General features: G+C 32.5%; 1 protein-coding gene across 1 annotated transcript in view; it reads right to left on the bottom strand.

The window, feature by feature from the left end:
• The window catches only part of LOC122815015 (extracellular calcium-sensing receptor-like), a 292,292-nt gene extending 275,052 nt beyond the window's left edge, over window positions 1-17,240 (bottom strand). Inside the window, exon 1 of the mRNA XM_044087266.1 lies at window positions 16,983-17,240. Coding sequence (XP_043943201.1) covers window positions 16,983-17,240 — 258 coding nt within the window. The remainder of the gene's footprint in view (window positions 1-16,982) is intronic.
• Window positions 17,241-20,999: the final 3,759 nt, after the last annotated feature.

The following is a 20,999-nucleotide window of genomic DNA, read 5'->3' as shown; positions in this document are numbered from 1 at the left end:
GACCAATTGACTTAAATAGTACAGACTATAAGATTTTTTATGAAAATAATAAAAAAGAATGGCATAAAAAGTTGGTAAGGTTGTAAATGAAAATGTGTTTGGTATAAAAGGTACACTGGTTCAAGATTTATTATTAATAATTAGAGAAATAGTGGAAGATACAGTATTTAGAAAAGTTAAAATAAAATTAATAGTAGGAGACTTAGGCAAATCATTTGATTCAATTCAGCATGCAATATTATAGGATATATTTGATGCTTATAAGTATGAAGGTTAAAAATGTGTGCACCTCTGCTTGCAAATTTAATATAGGGAAAGTTATGATAAATGGATGGTTTAGTGAGGACATAGATTTGGATAAAGGTATCAGACAAGGTTGCCCAGTGAGTGGAATATTATTTGTTCTAGTAATGAAATGTAATATCCACATTTGTGAATAGAAAAATGGAAAAACTGAGTTATATTACAAAAGAAAGGATAAAAATGCCTATTTTGTTAAATTATGCAGACAATATCATCATTATTACTAAAGATTGAGGAAGTATGAAGGCAGTCATAAAGGAAATGCCAGAGATTATTCGGGTTATTGGGTTCATATTAAACAAAGATAAAAGTCAAGGTTTAGGATTTGAAGGGAGGAATTGTGGAGTTAAATTTAATATGCAAAAAGTTTAGATCCTCAGAATAAACTTTGACAAACAAGAAATTATAGATTCTATATGGAAAAAATATACAAGAATGAAACACATGTGTGCTTTGGAAGTCTTTTTGGCTCTCCTTTAAAAAGAAAGTTCATGTAATAAATTTTGTTTTCTTAGCACAGATTATTTATCTGGTGCATTTAGCATGCCATTAAATAGAGAAAACTATGTGTGTGTGTATATATATATATATATATATATATATATATATATATATATATATAAAATTTCCTTCATTTGGAGATCAAGGTTGAACCTTGTGAAAAGAGAGTTGCTATGTGTGAAAAAAGAAAAAGGAGGTTTTAGGCTTATAAATCCTATAGTGTATATGGCGTTATTAAACTTATATAGGGTGATGAAATGTCTAAAAGACAATGCAGTTTCTTTATTATCAAAAATATTAAGTCTGAAATATAAAACAGAGTGCTTTGCCTTTTTCAGTTCAAAAAAATGAAGTGTTGCTGTAATAAAGAAATGGAATATTATCAAGATAAGATTATCTTGTGAAAACAAATGAGAAAGAAATTGGTAATAAAAGAAAAGGTTGGTATGATAAAATTATGGAAAAGTATTATAGGATGTATCCTTGGAAGGAATTATATATTGAGAAAATATTGAGAAAAGGAATGTGATCACTGCAAAAAGGGAAAGATGTAAGGGACATATAGAGTGACAGGATTTTTTATGGAGGTTGACCATACAAAAATTGCCAGTGAAGGTGAATATGCCATATAACAGCATAACAGATAGAGTTTGTTTATATTGCAGTGAATTTGTAGCAACCTGTGAACATGTTTTTTTAGAATGTAAAACATCTAAAATGTTATGGAGAAAGATTATAGACATGAACAATGTGGAAGGATTTAAAGATGTAAAGAATTTAAACATGGACATGATTGAATTAAGGTATTACAGAAACAAAAATAAGAAAGAAGTTGACAGACTTGAGAAAAAAATGTTTGCTATAATATGGATAACATGGAACCAGAGCTAAGGAAATTATGTTTCATGAATAATGAGACTTAGCAATGATGTCAAAAAAATAAGGTTTTGGTTGTGGAAATTGGAGTTGGGGGGGGTCTAAAAGGCAATAATTATTTCTTTTATATAATGAAGCTAAGGTAAAAGGTGGATATATATATATATATATATATATATAAATATATATGTATATATATATATATATATATATTCCACCACTCTTTCCCATAACTTCAAGCTGTGACTGATTAGTTTTATCACTCTGTAGTTACTACACCTCTGCACATCACCCTTATTATTAAAAATAGGTAACAAAACACTTTTTCTCAACTCCTCAGGCATCCTCTGACTTTCCAAGATTTCATTAAACAATCTGGTTAAAAACTCCACTGCCATTTCTCCTAAGCACCTTCATGCTTCTGCTGGTATGTCATCTGGACTAACAGCCTTTCCATTCTTCATCCTCTTCATAGCTGTCCGTACTTCCTTCTTGCTAATCTGTTTCATTTTCTGATTCACTATCCCCACATCATCCAACCTTCTCTCTCTCATTCTCTTCATCAGCTCCTCAAAGTACTCTTTCCATCTGCTCAACACACTCTCCTCACTTGTGAGTTTGTTTCCCTCACTATCCTTTATCACCCTTACCAGCTGCACATCTTTCCCAGCTCATCCCTCTGTCTAGCCAATCAGTACAGGTCCTTTTCTCCCTCTTTAGTGTCCAACCTTTTATATAACTCTCCATATGCCTTAGCCTTCGCCACCTCTCTCTTTGCCATGCTCCTCATCTCCTTATACTCCTGTCTACTTTCTTCATCTCTCTGACAATCCCACTTCTTCTTTGCCAGCCTCTTCCTCTGAATACTCTCCTGTACTTCCTCATTCCACCACCAGGTCTCCTTGTCCACCTTCCTCTATCCAGATGTCACACCAATCACCTTTCTAGCTGTCTCCCTTACTATTTCTGCTGAAGTTACCCAGCTATTTGTTCACTCTTCACTGCCCACAGTGCCTGTTTTACCTCTTCCCTGAACTCCACCTCACAATCACCCTTTTTCAGTTTCCACCATTTGATCCTTAGCACTGCTCTCACACTTGTCCTCCTCTTCTTGATCACCAATGTCATCCTACAGACCACCATTTTATGCTGCCTAACTACACTTTCACCTGTCACTACTTTACAGTTCCCAATCTCCTTCAAACTGGCCCTCCTGCATGGGATATAATCCACCTGTGTGCATCTTTCTCCACTCTTGTACATCACCCTATGCTCTCCCTTTTCTTAAAATATGTATTCACCACAGCCATGTCCATCCTTTTTGCAAAATCCACTACCTTCTGCATTCCTCTCCTTAACACCATACCTGCTCATCATCTCCTCATCCCCTATGTTCCCTTCACCAACATGCCCATTGAAATCTGCTCCAATCACCAGTCTCTCACCCTTGGGTACACTCACCACCACTTCATCCAACTCACTCCAAAATTTTTCTTTCTCATCCATTGCACACCCAACTTGCTGAGCGTATGCACTAACAACATTCATCATCACCCCATCAATTTCCAGCTTCATAAACATTACTCTATCTGACACTATTTTCACCTCCAAAACACTCTTGGCATATTACGACCAATACCGCACTACGTAAGCCAGTAATCCAAAACTATTTTTTGTTTTATTAAAATACACAAAATTTTTCTTGGCATATTGTTCCTTCAGGATAACCCCTACCCCATTTCTCCTTCCATTCACTCCATGATAGAAAAATTTGAACCCACCTCCTATACACCTGGCCTTACTCCCCTTCCATCTGGTCTCTTGCACACACAATATATCAACCTTCCTTCTCTCCATCATATCATCTAGCTCTCTCCCTATTCCAGTAATATTGCCAACATTCAAAGTTCCTAACCTCACTACTACACTCCTAACCTTCTTCCTCTCTTTCTGCTTTCAGGCATGCCTTCCCCCTCTTCTTCTCCTTCGGCCAACAGTAGCCTAATTTCCACCAGCACCCTGTTGGCTAACAGTACTTGTGGTGGTTGTTGTTAACCCGGGCCTCGACTGATCCGGTATGGAAATCTGTATTGTTGTCCGCATATGTTATTTGGCAGAGGTTTTTACACCGAACGCCCTTCCTGATGTAACCCTCCCCATTTATTCAGGCTTGGGACCGGCATGAAGAAATGCACTGGCTTGTTCATCCCCAGTGGCTGGGTTTATATATATATATATATATATATATATATATATATATACATATAATGTAAATAAGTAGAGATGTAATTATGTAAATAAATTTTTATTGTGTAAATATTTATGGCTTGTATACATAAAGGACCCCTGCTCATCATTGTTGTGAGTTGGAAACATTTTGAAGGAGCACTTCCTGTTTCCATTCCAGGTGCAGAGGCAGCCATGAGAAACAGGAAGGCAGATGGTGAGAGCAGGAGATGATGGAGTATTGAAAGAAGTGAAGGAGAAAGCAAATATCAAGACTGGAGAATATGTGCAGGATTTGGAGGAAATCTTTCAAAGAAACCTGTTTCATGGGGATGAATCAATAAATGATGGCTGTATAATTGCAACCCTCCAAATGGAAAAGTTGTAGGATGATTCACTTAAAGAAAAAGTGGTACAGAGTGAGCCAGAAAATGAAGGAGATGTTTCCTCAGGGATATTAAGAAGAAAATACAAAAGGAGGATGCAGAGATAATCCTTAAAAATAGTGGTAAGATGGAAAAGAAAACATATGCAGAGAAAGTAAAATAAGTCAAACAAGGAGTATCAGAAAAGAAGGCTGAAGAAATTGAAAAACAGAAGTTCATTGAAAGGATTCAAAGTAAAGAAGGACAAGAAATGGACATGTATGAAGTGTGGGAGAATTGAATAGCTCCATTGGGTGTAAAAGCACATGAGGTAAGAGTATTTATTCTTATTCGCAAAGAGACATTTTGTAATATTATATTTGTGACATTTTTTTCAATAGAAAATTTTCCTGGAGAATATGAAGAAAAGAAAGACTGTAACCCATGGAACCTTTATTGATTAAAGCAGGGAAACCAAATATAAAATCCATGTACAATTTCAAACAGAGGTAGAAAGAGAGATTTTAAAAGACATTTGAAAGCTTTATGTAAAGAAGTACTGGACATTGCAAAAGTTTGGACATGACAAAAGGGGTTTATGGACTCGTGGCTGGGGTTGTAATATTGTGTTAAAAATGGAGAAAAAAATTCTACATATACCAAGCATGATAAATGTAGAGGAGAATAGGGGCGTTGCAAAATGCTGGGGACAACGCAAAACATTTTTTTGTGGAAAAGGACATTTGATGAGTGACTGTGACAAAAGAAAATTTTACATTTGTACGAAATGGGGCATGGTGCAAAAAATGTGAACTGGAATGTTATAAATGTAACAAAACAGGAAATGTATGTATTCCAAAAATAAAATGAGTAAGGAAAAAGGGGAAAAGGCAGAAGAAAATGAACAATGAGAAGAATTTTATAAGTAGTAGTGATATAAAAAAAATCAGATCCGAAAAAATAACAAAGAGGACATGGAAGACTGTCCTGAAATAAATAATTAAAAAAACAAAAAAAAACAGATGGTAGTAAAAAGGAAAAACAAGAATTATATTGGTAAAAGGGTAAAATACAGAAATTTAGCATTTAAAGGGATAGGTACAAAAGAAAAAAGAAGGGAAATGAATGAAAATTAATACATAAAGTTAATGATTAGGGCTGGGTATAATGTTTAAGGTGTTTGACCTTCAGACATAAGATACAGTGCTTGATTCTCACCTTGGAAAAGGAAATTGGTCAGACTTAGATGGTCTATTAAAAAAGCTAGCCTAGTAATTAGCTATGAACTTATGAAATCATGAATTTAAGGAAAAAGGGAAAATTAACATTTTTAGAGTACTTTCTATAAATGTGAATAGTACTGAGAATATAGTAAGCAGAATAGGAATTTTCTAGTGGTGTAATGCATATGATGTAGATGTGATTATATTAGAAGACATGAGATTTTTAACAAATAAATACTACCTAAGAGGGTGTGGCCAAATGGCAAGCTGATTGAAGCATAAGATATTTGCTCTGCTTCCCTTAAACAAACTTGACAGGAGTTAGTTAGTAACTTCATCAAATATGCAAAATTGTAAAGAAAACCATTTGGGACTGTTTGGTGAATATATACATACACACATATATATATATATATATATATATATATATATATATATATATATATATATATATATATATATATATATATATATATATATATATTAAATTTAGTTAAAATAACTACTAGAAAAAATGAGCTACTCTAAAGCAACAGCACAAGAGACCTCTCTGAAAAATGAACTACAGTCTATTCTTAATAATATACAGGACTTATCTTTGAAAATGGACAAACTTGATTCTAAAATAGATACAATTAAAGAAGATTGTAAAAAACAAATTAAACTAATTAATGAAGTTAACTTCAAATAACATCAAATATCAAACATCAAATAACAGCTATGGAAGATTCAGTTAATGGCATTGGTGGCAGCCTAGCAGAAGGAGAAAGCAATATTGAATTTATTCTTAAATAGAAAAACAAATTTCTGGAAAATCTGGATGATCTTGAAAATAGAGAGAGAAGAAACAGTGTCCAGATCAATGGTGTGCCTGAGAAGCAAGTAGGAGATAGCATGTTTAATTTTTGAATTTCTTGGTTAACAAAAATCTTAAACCTTCCTGAAGCCCTGTCATTTGGCATAGAGAGGTCATACAGATCATTATCTACAATAAGTTCAAGTAAGAAACTTTCTAATCTAAGATCTATAATAGTTAGATTTATCTCTAGTCAAGATAAAGACTTAATTTTAAAAACAATGTGGTTTATTTCACCAGTAGAAATAGGAGATACTGTTATTAAATTTGACAAATACTATCCCTACTATATAGCTTCAAAAGGGAAAAGAAAAGAATGCATACTAGTTTTAAAAGAACCTAAACAAATCTGTAATATAAATACATCCCTGCAAAATTAAGACAGTTTTCACCAAATGGTCAGAAAATGTTTGAATCCTTGGAAAATGCAGTTTCTTTTGTTCAGAAGAATAATTTATTTAACACTACAGAAGAAATTAACTTGATTTCATCTTTAAAAAGACAAACTAAAAGAAATGATTGGGCAGTGAAGAAGAAAAATAAGAAGCTTAGAGACAAATTAATATTTTATTTATTTATGTTTAATCTAAACAATTAAAAATAACTGAACTATTCTTAAAAAAGATATTCATCATAAAGTAAAATCTATTTTTTATTATTTTTGAATGGCATTCTTAGTAATAACTAACAGCTTGATTCTATTTTAATGTCTCTAAATTTCCCTTAGAGGGGCTAAATGTTTGTTAAACTAGACTAACCTTAGTATTAAATATAAGCTATAAAATAAGTTAATTTTATTTTCAATTAATAGAAGCATGATATAAATAATATAAAAATATGTAGATGACTTGTTGTTTGAATATTTTTCCTAAAGCAAGGTGACTAGTGTTAAAATACATATCTATAAGTAGCTGCTGACTGCTTTTCTAAATAATAAAACATAGGCAGTTATTTATGTTTTATTTTGTTTAGTGAAAGGGGATTTGCATTTATATAATATATTAATCACAAAGATGGTCATTTTGACACGTTTGAGAATTATATGAATACATTTTTGTTCTAAACTATTAAAAACACTTTTTTTTTTTAAAATCATGGCTCACCTAATACAATACAGGCCGTTTTACATGGGAAAAATCATTCTTCACTTCATTTTCCACTTTAAATACTGAAATCTTTAAAGAATGTTATTTTCAGTGGCCACGAGTTTGTCTTAAACAATGCAGCAGCCTAGAATTGTTTTTAGACTGTGCAAGTTGAAGGAAGTGCTTGTTGATTTTTCACCCTTCTGACAGGAAGCTTTGAATGGAGCATCTAAAGAAGCACTCAGGAAAGTGAATACAAGTGAAAATAAGTTAAATTTCTACTGTTTTAGTGTATGTTTAAATATTAACACTCTAATACTGTTGAATGATAAAATAGTAATTTAAAGATGTTGTAAAGTAGTGGATTTGTAATATGCATGAACTTTATCTGTGGACTGCAGAAAAATAATAGTTTAAAACACTCACAAAGCTACTGGTTTTAAATTACAAGTAAATGTTTTACTCAGTTGTCCTGTGCAGTAAATATTATCTACTTAAGTTTCAAATCTAATATATGGGAAATCCATTGAAGTAAATTCATACAGAGGACACAAATAAAAAGGAATTTTCTGTTACTGTATATATGTCCTATGGCTTAATGCAGATAGGAAATAACATTAGTATAGTAAAATCCATGGAACATTAATGTTTTGATTTAGAGATTGCAGGTGGATTTTTCCTTTATGAAGTTAAATGCAGATGGAATATACAGTTGATATGAGTTCTGAGTATATCAGTGTGTATAAGTTGAGGGGGGGGGCTACAGCTCTATAGACCTACAGATGTACAGTGATTGATTTTATTGACATAATATCCAACAATGTATATTTTAATGGGTTTTAAAGTTTTAAAATATTGTTCTTTTTCAAGTGTAAATGTATTTACTTGCCTTGCCCTGAATTCTGTTATTATCTCATAAGGCTATATCATAATAGTTCATGCTAAAAGAAATAAGATAAAGAAAAAATGATAGAATACAAAAGAAGGGAAAATGATAAGGTAAATGAAAATAACATTTGTTTTAATAAGCTTTCAAAGAAGCATTTAAAGCACAAGAATAACTGCTTAATGAAATGTATATATTCAAGTATATATGTATAGGAATTTTCTTGTATAGCTATATAACTCCTTCAAATTGTATTTTTGTAGATAAACAATGTTTATTATATATTTGATATTTAATATGATGTTTTTTCATGAGATTAATAAAGTTTAATGTACAAATTTACTGTCACCTTTCTATTGGAATTCCCTCAAGATTAATCAGTCAGATAAACCTGTATCAATTATTGACAAAGAGACTAAAGTACAGTATTTTTGGTAAGTATTCAGGCATACAAATAAACATGCTCTCTGTATTTGGTTTGATTATGCCATATATGAATTAATAATTCTTCTATTTATTTTAGAATGTTATAGATAAGATTTTCTGAAAATGTTTAAAAAAATACAAGGTGAGCAGCTATAATATTATATTTCTCCTTCATATCAGAATAACCTTTTTAAATATAAAATGAATATTGTTGTTCTATAAATGAATAGCATAATTATATTTAGTATTAAGTTATAATAGAAGTTATAAAGTTTTAAGATAAAACTTAAAACATAAGTTGATTTCTGTCTGATATGTAATATTAAATATTGTAAAGTTAGTTATATAGTACATCAAAATGTAAATTAGAAATATAAGTTCTATAATAAGAGTATATTTAATCATTTAGATTTATGATGTTAATTATTTATTATGAAGTAGTAGCAATAGATTGATAAGTAGTGTAAGGAAGTTGTCATTGGATGGTTTGTATGATTACATCATCAAACCAATTTTTTTATTCCATGTTAGGGGATATTAATGTTCTTAATAAAGTTTATTTAGTATTACTATTAGTGGTTTTGTCCATAACAATGTGTATTAGTGATATATCAATATTCATTGTACTAAATCATTGCATGTTAGTTCTGAAACCATTTGTTTTTAAAGATACCAGTCTACAAATGTATTTCATTAAATATAAATGGTCTACATAACCCATTAAAGAGGGGTAGTTTAATTAAATTCTTAAAGTTACATAATAGAAATAGTTTTTCCACAGGACACTCATGTATTGACTCAGGACCTAGATAGATTGTTATTGAAGGATTATTCAGTCTTAGTGGGATCCCATTTTAGATCAAAAAGAAGAGGTATTCTTATTCTTTGGAAAAAATCATTAGCTATACTTATTTAAAATTCTTGATGCCTATTCTGATAAAAATGGTATGCTGGAATTAGTGATGATAGAGATACACAGAAAATATTATACTTTTGTAAATAACTATCACATTCCTGGAATAGGAGCTAATTCTGCTAAAAAATATTCAGATATCATAACATTACATGCAAAAGTAGAAATGTTTATAGATGGAGACTTTAATTGTATATTATCAAATAAGGAAAGCATTAATGATAAAAAATTAAACCATCTCCAGTAGTTAAACATTTAAATCATTTAATACAGTCAATGAATATAAAAGACAGCTTTGATTTAAGGTTAGAAAGTTCTCTTAACTCATTATTCATTTAGATTTGGTACACAAACTAATATTGATAACATTTTTACATATAATGTTCTATATTCTAAAATAGAGGAAGTATAAATAGTTTCTTGTCCTTTGTCCTATCACGATGCTCTTACTTTTACCAAAACATTAAATCCTAATAATTTAATACATTGTCAAAGACTTCCTGCATGCATAATTAAAATAAATGATTTTAGTGATTGTTTTTTTTTTAAATGAATTAAATCAATTTATGGATTTTAGTAATAATGGTGAGATTACAGAAACTATTTATGAGATAAATTAAAAGTTTATTTATATGGCAAAATTAAGAATTGGTATTTATGTAAAAGAAAGGAATGAGATAAAAAGTTAAATGTTCTGCACTCAAACAAGACAGATTAAAATTAAATGCAAAACCTAAATATAAAAAACACCAGCAACTTAGATGAACTGACCACTTACTATGAAAGAAAATAGCATGAAAAGAATTAAACAGTAAGCTGTTTGACATACGGGAAGGATAAAATAAAATGGTACTTTATTGAAACTAGGTAAGGACTTTCATGAATGCAAAGCTTGCTTCTTCAAACCAAACCAAATATCTTACAAGCATTCATCTTTAAAACATTCAAAAATCAAACCTGCAATCAAATTGACTCTTTCAAAACACATGACTCAGTGTGTAACATTGTAGTCTCTATGTATAACAAAAACCTTTTAAAGGTGCAAGCACCCTGCTGCATAACTAAAATAGACTAAAAAGCATATGAAACATCTACATCTTATGATCAAAATCTGACACTGTGAAAATTATAAAAACAACAGAAACAGATGAAATAATACCAATGTCTCATAAGGTAAAAAAACACTAAATTAATATAATAAGGAATAACAATATATATATATATATATATATATATATATATATATATATATATATATATATATATATACAGTGTGTGTGTATGTGTGTGTGTGTGTGTGTGTGTGTGTGTATGTGTGTGTGTGTGTGTGTGTGTGTGTGTGTGTGTGTGTGTGTGTATATATGGGTCTACTTCATTTCACTGAAGACTCATTTCACTGAAGCTATGCTGCCTGTGCACAATTCACAGAAAGCTCATTTCACAGAAAACTCATTTGACTGAAACACATTTCATTGAAAGTTATATATGGCCTTTTCCCCACTATAGTGCGATCCTGGAGTTAGTATATAAAGTAAGGAGGGTGTGGGGAGCACAGCTCCCCACATTGTTTGGATATATATTTTGTCTTCTGGAAAGAGCTATTCATTGGACTTGTAGGTATCCATATCTGTGGTTTTAAACATTTAAAATAGGTAGGGGGCTACGCCCCCCACACACATCCTTACTTTATATACTAACTCCAGGATTGCACTACAGTGGGGAAAAGGCCATATAGAACTTTCAACAAAATGAGTTTCAGTCAAATGAGTTTTCAGTGAAATGAGCTTTCAGTGAATTGTGTGCAGGCAACTGAGTTTCAGTGAAATGAGCTATATATATATTAAAAACATGAATAAGTATGACATACTAAACTACAGGAGTAACCACCCAGCACATATTTCAAAACACACAACTCTTTTTAATAAAAACAAGACAATGTTAGATAATAGTAATGTAACAGATAGTTTCTTGAAGGAAAATGTACAGTATAAGTTAACTAAAGAACAGAAAAGTAGAATTGATGAATCATTTTATTTTAAAGAATTAAAAGATCAGATTAAAAATCTTAAAACTAACAAGGCTCCAGGTATAGATAGTATAATACCTGAGTTATATAAGTTAATGCCTGATAATATTTTAAACGTATTTTTAAAAAACCTTTGAAGAAGTTAAGACTACTTTAAATATTCCCCTTCTTGGAAATATCCTCTTGTTACACCCATTTTAAAACCAGACAAAGATCCTCCAATATGCTCTTCTTACCGCACCATTTCAGTTTTAAATGTAGATTATAAGATATTTATGTCTATATTAGTGAAAAGGTTAAATATTACATTACTAGATTTAATAAGTAATGATCAGACAGGTTTTATTTTAAATAGGAGAGTTTAAAACAGTATTATTAGACTCTTTGCATTAAATTATATGGGTAATAAAAATAAAAAATAACTTTCAATAATAAGTTTAGATTTGGATAAAGCTTTTAATTCAATCCACTGGCTTACTTGTTTAGAGTGCTCAAAGAATATAATTTCTCCCTAGAATTTATAAGTTTAATTAAAAAACTGTATGATGATTTAATATTTTTTGTTAAAATAGGCCCTTTTATATGTAGGTCATTTGAAATATTAAAAACACAAAACAAGGATGTCCTTTATCACCTTTGTTATTTGCAGTAATTATACAGCCATTTGCTAATTACATAAGATCCAATAATAATATAAAAGGTTTTACTACAGATGGAACTTATACCTCTAAAATTCAGTTATTTGTAGATGATATTCTAAGAAGTGGTGATACTGGCATTTTGCTAGAACATATAGTGGATTCTATGGATTATTTTGAAAAGATTTCAAGTTTGAAGTGGGTCTATTGTTGTCCATCAAGTGGGCTAACCATCGAAAGGCTAAACATCAAACAATAAGCATTGAATGTTCACTCAGCATACTTTCATTTCATCAACAGGGTAAGCAACTACTTGTAAAACACTTCCTCATATCACACCCCTTTTCTCCATGGTACTGTGGTCTTGAAGTTGGTATATATAGCAAGAGGGGGTGTGAGATGAGGAAGTGTTGGACAAGTAGTTCCTTACCCTATCAATGAAATGAAAGTTCTGTGAGTGAACATTTGATGCTTATTGTTTGATGTTCAGCCTTTTGATGGTTAGTTGATTCGATTGCCGAACACAGACCCATTTGAAATTTAATCATTGCAAAACAAGAACTTTACAAATTAAAAAAATACCTTTTAAGAAAGTTATAACATTTTAAATTGGAAAATTCACAGATTAATATCTGGGAATCACTAGTAATACCAATAGGAAAGACTCGATATTGATAAATTATAAAAACCTAATTATATAATTATTAATTTAACTACTAACTGGAATAAGTTATTTCTCATACTGGAAGCTTGACTTACAATGATTAAAATGATAATTTTACCAAAAATCTTTTTTATGTACAGTCATTAATTATACTTCTTTCTAAAAAGATTCTAAAAAATAAACTCTATTCTTCTCACGTTTTTATGGTATCCAAATAAGCCAAAAATATCTTTTGATTGGCATACAGAAAGTTTGGATGAAGGTGTTATTGGGTTTCCCAATACTGAGTTATACTCTAAGTCTGTCATTATAAAAATAATAACTCAGCAGCTAGACTCTTCATATATTTTGTGTTGGAAATTAATACATGAGAGAATTTTAATTGTTAATAATAAAATTGTCATAGAATCTTACACAAAACTGGGAATTAATCAATTTTATTGGATTCTAAAATATTTCAGTTTGAATGATCATTATTAGTTTATTTCAAGTCCTCTTATTAATCATATTCTTTTAAATTTTAAGAAATGTATGAATTCTAATGATATGGTTAAAGGCCTGTTATTTTTATTTCCTATAGCATATACAAAATGTTGTAGAATCTTTTAATTCAAACAACATGTTAGATCTTAAAAATAATTTAATCTTTAGGCATAAATTTCTTAATGGCATTAAAGTTCAGTCAGCTGATTACCTTTTAGTGAGGCACAGCATAGAGAAAAAGAGTTGGTTAAATATAGAAATATACAAGGAATACATTTGTGATAAAATAAAAGTATCATTAGTTCATCAATCTAAATATAGTAAACATTTTTTGCAATATTAATAGTAATTTAGCTAAAACTAAGTCATATTTATCAATAATATATAAGATTATAACAACTGAATGTGTTATTTCTGATTTGACAGTTTGGAATTATTCAACAAATATTAATGATGTTTTTTCAGAAGTTAATAAAAATTATACTTAAAATCAACAGGAAAATTATTGTCTTTAATTTATTGGAAAATGTATACATGGAAGTTTTTACATATATTTTTAACCCTTCATAAAGTTGCATTACTATATAAATCAGAAAAAAATAAACTGCTGGAGATGTAGTGAAGTCTTAAATACAGATTGACTGCACAATGTAATACATTGTAAAATGTTTTCTTTTGGGTGGAGTTGGATAATTGTGTTATTAATGATTCTTGGATTTTATTTTATGCTCCAATCCCAGATTCTATACCAGCCTCACAAATCTTTGATCTATCCTAGCTATAGCTATGAAAGTTATAACTAAAAACTGGAAATGTAAATCTGGCCATTCTTTTACTGAATTTGTTTGTATAGCTAAATCTAAATGAAAAAAATGTTAACTATATAAAATGAGAACTCTAAAAGTCATCCATCAACTCATATCTTGGCAAAAACTAAGTAATTTACTAGAAAAGTATTAATTGTTTAGTATATATAAGAAACTATTGTTATGGACATTGTAAATAGTTGCTCGTTTGTTTTGTTTCAAATGTTTGAATCTTTGTTTGCTATTTTAAAATCAAATAATTAAAAAAAAAAAGATTTTTAGCAAACGAGGAATGACTTCAAACAGAGAAACTATGGGAGGAAAGATAATCTGGAATTTGGGAAATGAGACATTCTTGAATAGCCATATTCTTTAGAAATATGTTAAAGATATTAGGTGTAACTTTAGGAAAAACAGGAAGATTAACCATTGTAAATTTAAAATGGAAAGAACAAGTATATAAAATTATAACATTTTATGCTTATACTAATTGTAAAGAAAGGGAAAGCTTATTTCATAAGGCTTTAGATGACATAGTGATAAATATGAATATTATAATAGGAGGAGACTTTAATTGTGATTAAAGAGGGAAGCATAAAAGAAAGGAAATGATATAAGAAAAAGTTTATAAGTTATAAGATGTGGTAAGTTAAAACTTTGGGACAAATATTCATGGACTTACAAAAGGGATATGTAAAGTTTTGAAATAAATTATTTTATAGTATTTTATAGTACCTGAAGGTTTAGTTATAGAAGAAGGGGAGGTAGTTGAAACAGGATTCAATGGAGTTCTGGATTCAATGTAAGTGTAGTATGCATCACACAGAAAGCATAAAAACCTTCAGTGCAACCCTTAAAGAGAACAGACTAGACTGAATGAAAATTAACATGAATACCGTAGCATGAAAACAAAATGCAGAATGCATTTAGCTCTGATTTTTAGGAAAGAGCTAGTGAACATATTAGGGAACTGTCTCATCAGCTGGCTATTCAACAATAAAATGTAGAGTTAGAATAATACATACTGACAGCAAAATATCAGATTTAAAAAAAAAAACACCAGAAAAAAATGTATCTCTGCAGAGGAAGAAATACAAAACATCAGTACATTAGGAGAAAGAAACGTAACCATTTCAAAAACAACATACAAAAATGTATCATATAAAAGAAAACTCTAAACTGTAAGGGCAAAAAACAATGAAAGCCCTAAATAATTACCCTGTAAGGGTTTTCACTTTAACTATAAATTGAAACATGTAGTAAAAAGTGTTATGGACAAGAAATCTGACTAATTAAGCAAAGGGAAACACACTTAAAATGGCAGGAAAGGAAGCAGACAAGGGGAAGAAAATGGATAGTGACTTAGCTAAGACATATTTTTTTTAGGAAAAGTGTTCCAAAAATGGAAAGGAACAGACTGGCCTTAAATGTTTGACCCATTGTTTTTACTGAGATTGAGACTGAGAAGACATGCTCAGGTTCAAAAATAAAGGAGAATATCAACTAGAACTAAATAAATAAATCAATAAATAAATGACCTGAGGCCATTCTTTTTCAGAGCTGTTGACTGCTTGCATGGCTGAAGAGAAATGAGTGACATACCATTCAGCGGTCCTCATTTTCACTGAATGCCCAGATTTTTGCTTCATATTTCTGGTCTGTTCCTCATAAAATGTGTCATTTTTCTGGCAAATCTTTAAGGACTGAATTCACTAAATTATTGCAGACATTTGAGTTATAGACTTCAAATCCTTCAGAAAATGTGTGGTAACACAAAACTTTTTCTTCTAGCAATGTTCTAAGTATATAAGAGCAGTATTTAAAATGTGTCCCTATTTTTGGGCCTTTGGTCCCCATTATTTTTTGGATTTGACCAAATTTCATGTGCTAAAAGGTTGTGAGGTATGAATTGAGTTAGATCCTTAGGCCCTGCATATCACAGTTAGAGGAGCTAGGGTGTGTAGTTTGGGAAAGTTTTATGAGCCGGGCTAAGTAAGCACCTGCCAGTGTTAGTCCTACAGCTGAAGGATATGAAACTCCCAGCATTAGACCTGAGGATGTAATAGTAAGAGAAGGGGAATAGAAATGCGAGAGGATTTTGGATATGGGTACATGCTGGGTAGTATGCATAGAGAAGAGGGATGTGTATATAGAAGTAAACAAGGTAGCATGTTTATACAATAAGTGTATATTAGACAAAAAATGGGAAAATTGGGTTGTGGATGGATGGATGGATGGATGGATGGATGGATGGATGGATGGATGGATGGATGGATGAAACAGCCAACAATATCTGAACATTTTAAGGAAATTAATTCAAAAGTATTGGGTTTCAACCAAAGTAATATACTACAATAACATTGCCAAGTAATACACAAGAGATGTGGTGTCAGCTGGTATAATCACTTCTGCAAGAAGTAATTACTTGCCTAGTAACTGTTTCACTGTTTGCTCATATGGCTTAATGATTTAAAAATCTAAGCCATAGAATTCTGATGTTAAGAGGTAAATCCACAAAATGTGCAAGCCTTGCTCTGAAGATACATACTTTTGTTATTTGTTTTGCTATTACCCTTGTCTGAGATGGTTGACTAATATGTTCAGTACCTTTTCTCTGTTTCAAACAATATAAAATAAATAATCCAAAGACAATAGTTTCAGTGGAATAACAACAGATATTTGCAATGTTTCTTATTATCACAAACCTGAGGCTGTCCATAAAGTCCAACTAACTGGGCTACAGATATGGAATTCTTGGATGTAGCATCCCCTATGATGGCAGCAACCAATTTCTTTGTTTCACAATGGTAATTTGGAATTTGCAGATTTACACCTGTTAGCAGCTGCATTGTGCCCTGAATAGCTCTTTTGGCTAACCCACAGGTATCATGAATCCCGAATCCAAGGGTCATATTTGGCAGAAAGTGAGGAGTTTTGTTGATTTCATCAACTGCATATATCATTGCATGTACATACTGGTATACAGAAAAACGTAGCCTGTTAAAATAAATGAGCAAATAAAATATATTTAGTAAATCCTTTACAAAAGCAGTAAGAAGATTTTACACAAATGAAATCATCAGCCAGAATATATAGTCTGTCAGTTTAATAAGAAAGTACTATAAGTGGATGTTTCATATTGTAAAAGCATTTACGTTTTTGTGAGTAAAATAATTTTCTTCACAGAATATTCCAAGAGAGATGTTTGACAGGAAAAGTCATGGTGAGGAGAGGAAAAATGTTTAATCTTTAATTTTTGTGTAACATGATGCTCTAATAGAAGTCAAAGGTGGGACTTGGGCACAGAGTATCACACTTTCCTGAGTGTGATTACTCTATGCTGGAGTCCAAAAGCTAGGGCTCCACCAATCCACAGTCAGTGTATGCTAATGGTGACTGACAGAGCCCTTCTGCCAACTACCCTTTCTGAATGAGGTTCAGCATGCAGAAATAATTGTTTAGTATACATTGACAAGGCTTGCTAATGTACATGGCTGCATCAGTGGCAAACCTATTGTAATGAAAGGGCTTCTAAGTAAGGAGAAAATTTTACCTCCATGTGGAACTGGTACTGTCTGTAATACATGGTGGGAGGGTAGTCAGCCTTTCATGCCTAATTCCAATTAGAGGTAGAGCTGTATTGAAGTTTTTGGAGTTATGGTTGCCATGTCTGGGACCACAAGCATGAGTGGTTGTGTGTAGTATAAGCTACCACCTGAACTTGTTTGGTAATGGTTCACAGTATTCTATTTTTAAAAGTAGAGGTATTTCCCCGGTGGTCTATTCTTGCCAGATGCCCATCCCACTTTCTGAATTGGACAAATGCAGGCATGACAGTCATACTGGCCATCCAACTTCCACTCATCAGTGTAACTTACTTCTGGAGCTTTTGCACTGGTTGGCCTTGTGACCATGTACCTCTGCCTGAATGTCAGACCTGCCAGTCAAAATACAGATAGATCTGTATCACTGATGAATGTTAGCCAGACTCAGTGGCCCCATCAAGTCCTCAAGTTTGATACAATGCTCAGAATATGCAAATTAGATTCATTAGCATAGACTGTTATGGAATCTTGTTATCAGCTATGGGCATGTTGAGATACCATTCAATTTAATACCTCAGAGTCATGAGGCATTGAAATGGGGAAACCCTACTCTTTGACATGATGCCAACTTGGGAGGGGGGGCTTGGATTCCACTGTTTGCTATAGAGATAGTGGGATGATGGAAGGACTCAGAAATGCACATTTGCCTTTTTGCTTACATGAGGACATATTGACTCCCAAAATCCTGGTCTGATTTTTTTAAAGTTTCTTTCATGGAGGGTTAAAGTTTGCCTTCCACTCTTCTGTACCTCACTTACTCTGCTTTGTGAAGTAGAAAACATTGCAGCTGTAGCTATTTAAAAAAAGCCTGATGTTATTATTGTTACTAATGCTGAATTTACAAATTGCCCATTAATTGGTTTGTACAGTGAGCTTGCATGTCTGAGAATATTGAAGAAGTTTTGTTGGATAATAAAGGTGAAAAAGAGCAAGTTTGATCTTGATTAATATGTTTACTACTTTTCTGTAGCAGGCATTAAATACTTTTGGCCAAATACAAAGCAGAAAAATTAATCTAGATTGGTAAAATGACCCAGTTCAGAAAAAAATTACAACACAGAGTTTGCCACTTTAAAATATTCTGACTATATGAAAGCCACCAAAGTGCTGCACCTCTAACTTTTACTTTCATGAGGAGACCACTTGCAGTAAGTTAAATAAAAGTTTGCATGGAATAACACACACCTGTCAGGAATCATTTACCCTACTTTCGCACTACATGTCCCTTAGGGAGTCTATCATCACTGGTTGACTCATAATATTCATTCTGAAACTGTACAGATTTGTTGTTTAAAGAGCTGTGATCAATATATAAATTTACTGAAAAGTGCTGGGGTTTTCTTTGTTTGTTTTTGGCCAACCCTGACTTTACTGTTACTGGCCTGGCCCCCAAGATCCAATGTCTGTGCCAGGAATGCCAGCAACTCTCCAAATGAACAGATTTACTCTATATTTTTGCTGGGGCCAGTCATGGATCCTGAGGGTGTCCTGGAGGCTCAGCTCATCTGTGTTTACATTCGGAGGAAATTTAATTTATGACCTACCCGCTCCATTTTCCCACCCCCACACTTACTCTCACCGATTACAACTGAGGCCAACTCCCCTCTTTGGACCTCACTTCCCCATGAGGGCATATCAATGAGTGCCTTCCCACCTAGGATGGGCATACTCAATCCTTTCCTCCTACTCTGTTATTCATCTGAGCTACTAATGAAGCCTGGGTTGGCTGTGCCACAGTCAGGGTTTTATCCCTGTATACCACTGGAGTGACAGCTGCTGGTTTTATTTTAACATGTTTGTAAACATTGTCATTTAAGCATGTCTTGTTCATAGGTTCATAGACTGGTACTAGGCTATTGGCCCTAGAGCCTATACAAGCCTAGTCATAATAATTCTCTGGCTGTTTCTTCCCAGAATATTTACTTTCCTGGTCCCCTGTCTTGGAGGGTGACGGACGTGATCCCCAGGATGAATTTCCTATCTCCCATCCAATCATCAAGGTTCCTTTAGAAGAGGCGCTCAGTTGATATGTATGGGCAGTCTATTCCAGAGTATGGGGAGTCTCTGGGTCAGGAACTTATTCCTTCAGCATGTTTTGTTCATTGTGATGGCCAGGTTTCGATCCCTGGAGTGTGTGGCTCTGAGGGATTGAGATTTCTTTAAGTGTAGCATGTCCAACAGCTCTGAGTTTCACATGGCCTTGTATGTTAAGTATTGATTGCCTCTGAGTAGGCGATATGCGTCAGAGTATAGCTGGAGTTTTTTTAGATGGTCAGCATAGGGCATCTGCTTTAGGCTTGTGATTCTTTTAGTGAGGTATTTCTGTGGTCTTTCCAGTTGTTGCAGATGTCTTGTAAGGTACATACCAAACGGGGTATTGTACTCTGTAATGGGTCTAATGAGGGATGAGTACAGTGGGACAATGACCTCCTTTTTTCTGCATGAAAAGCCCTTTGTGATGAGGTGTGCCACATAGAAGGATATCCTGACTGCTGTGGCGATGTGGTTATCGAAGGTGAGACCACTGTCCACCTGTGTCCCTAAGTCCCTTATCACACTTTTGGTGTTTAGTGTACTGCCATTTATGTGGTAATTCATAGGTACATGTTTTTCCCCAAAGGGGATAACTATACATTTTTTGGCATTGAGCTTCAGCCCATGGCTCTAGTAACAAGCATCTGTTTCTTTAAGGCCCTTTTGTAGAATAAGAGAAACAGACACACACACACACAACGCTGCCAAGTCTGAAACACAGGACCCCATCAACTACAGCATAGTGCATTAGTCCAATAAGCCACTCAACTCTGGCTCCATATAAATGTAAAAAGATTATGTAAGTCTGACATGGCAGGTGAGATAATTTAATTTCCTTCTAAGGTAAATTTGTTAGACAGTAGTAAGATATATATTAGCAAGAAGGTTGTGGACCCATGCAGTGGATTAATTTAATGGGTGTGGATAGGTAATCCACAGGTGTATTTAACAGGAATAAGATAAATACTGAAAATGTGAAAGAAAGAAAAGATATGGATGGATGGAAAGCAGAATTGTAAATGCAATTAAGGGGCAAACTAGATAGGCTTACTGTCCCTCTGTGCTACCAAGCTAGTGTGCATT

The sequence above is a fragment of the Protopterus annectens genome, chromosome 11.part0 (genome assembly GCF_019279795.1).
Source record: "Protopterus annectens isolate FY-2018-M chromosome 11.part0, PAN1.0, whole genome shotgun sequence".
Classification (NCBI taxonomy): domain Eukaryota; kingdom Metazoa; phylum Chordata; order Ceratodontiformes; family Protopteridae; genus Protopterus; species Protopterus annectens.
The sequence above is the reverse complement of the archived record's forward strand: the minus strand, read 5'-3'. Positions and strand labels throughout refer to the sequence as shown.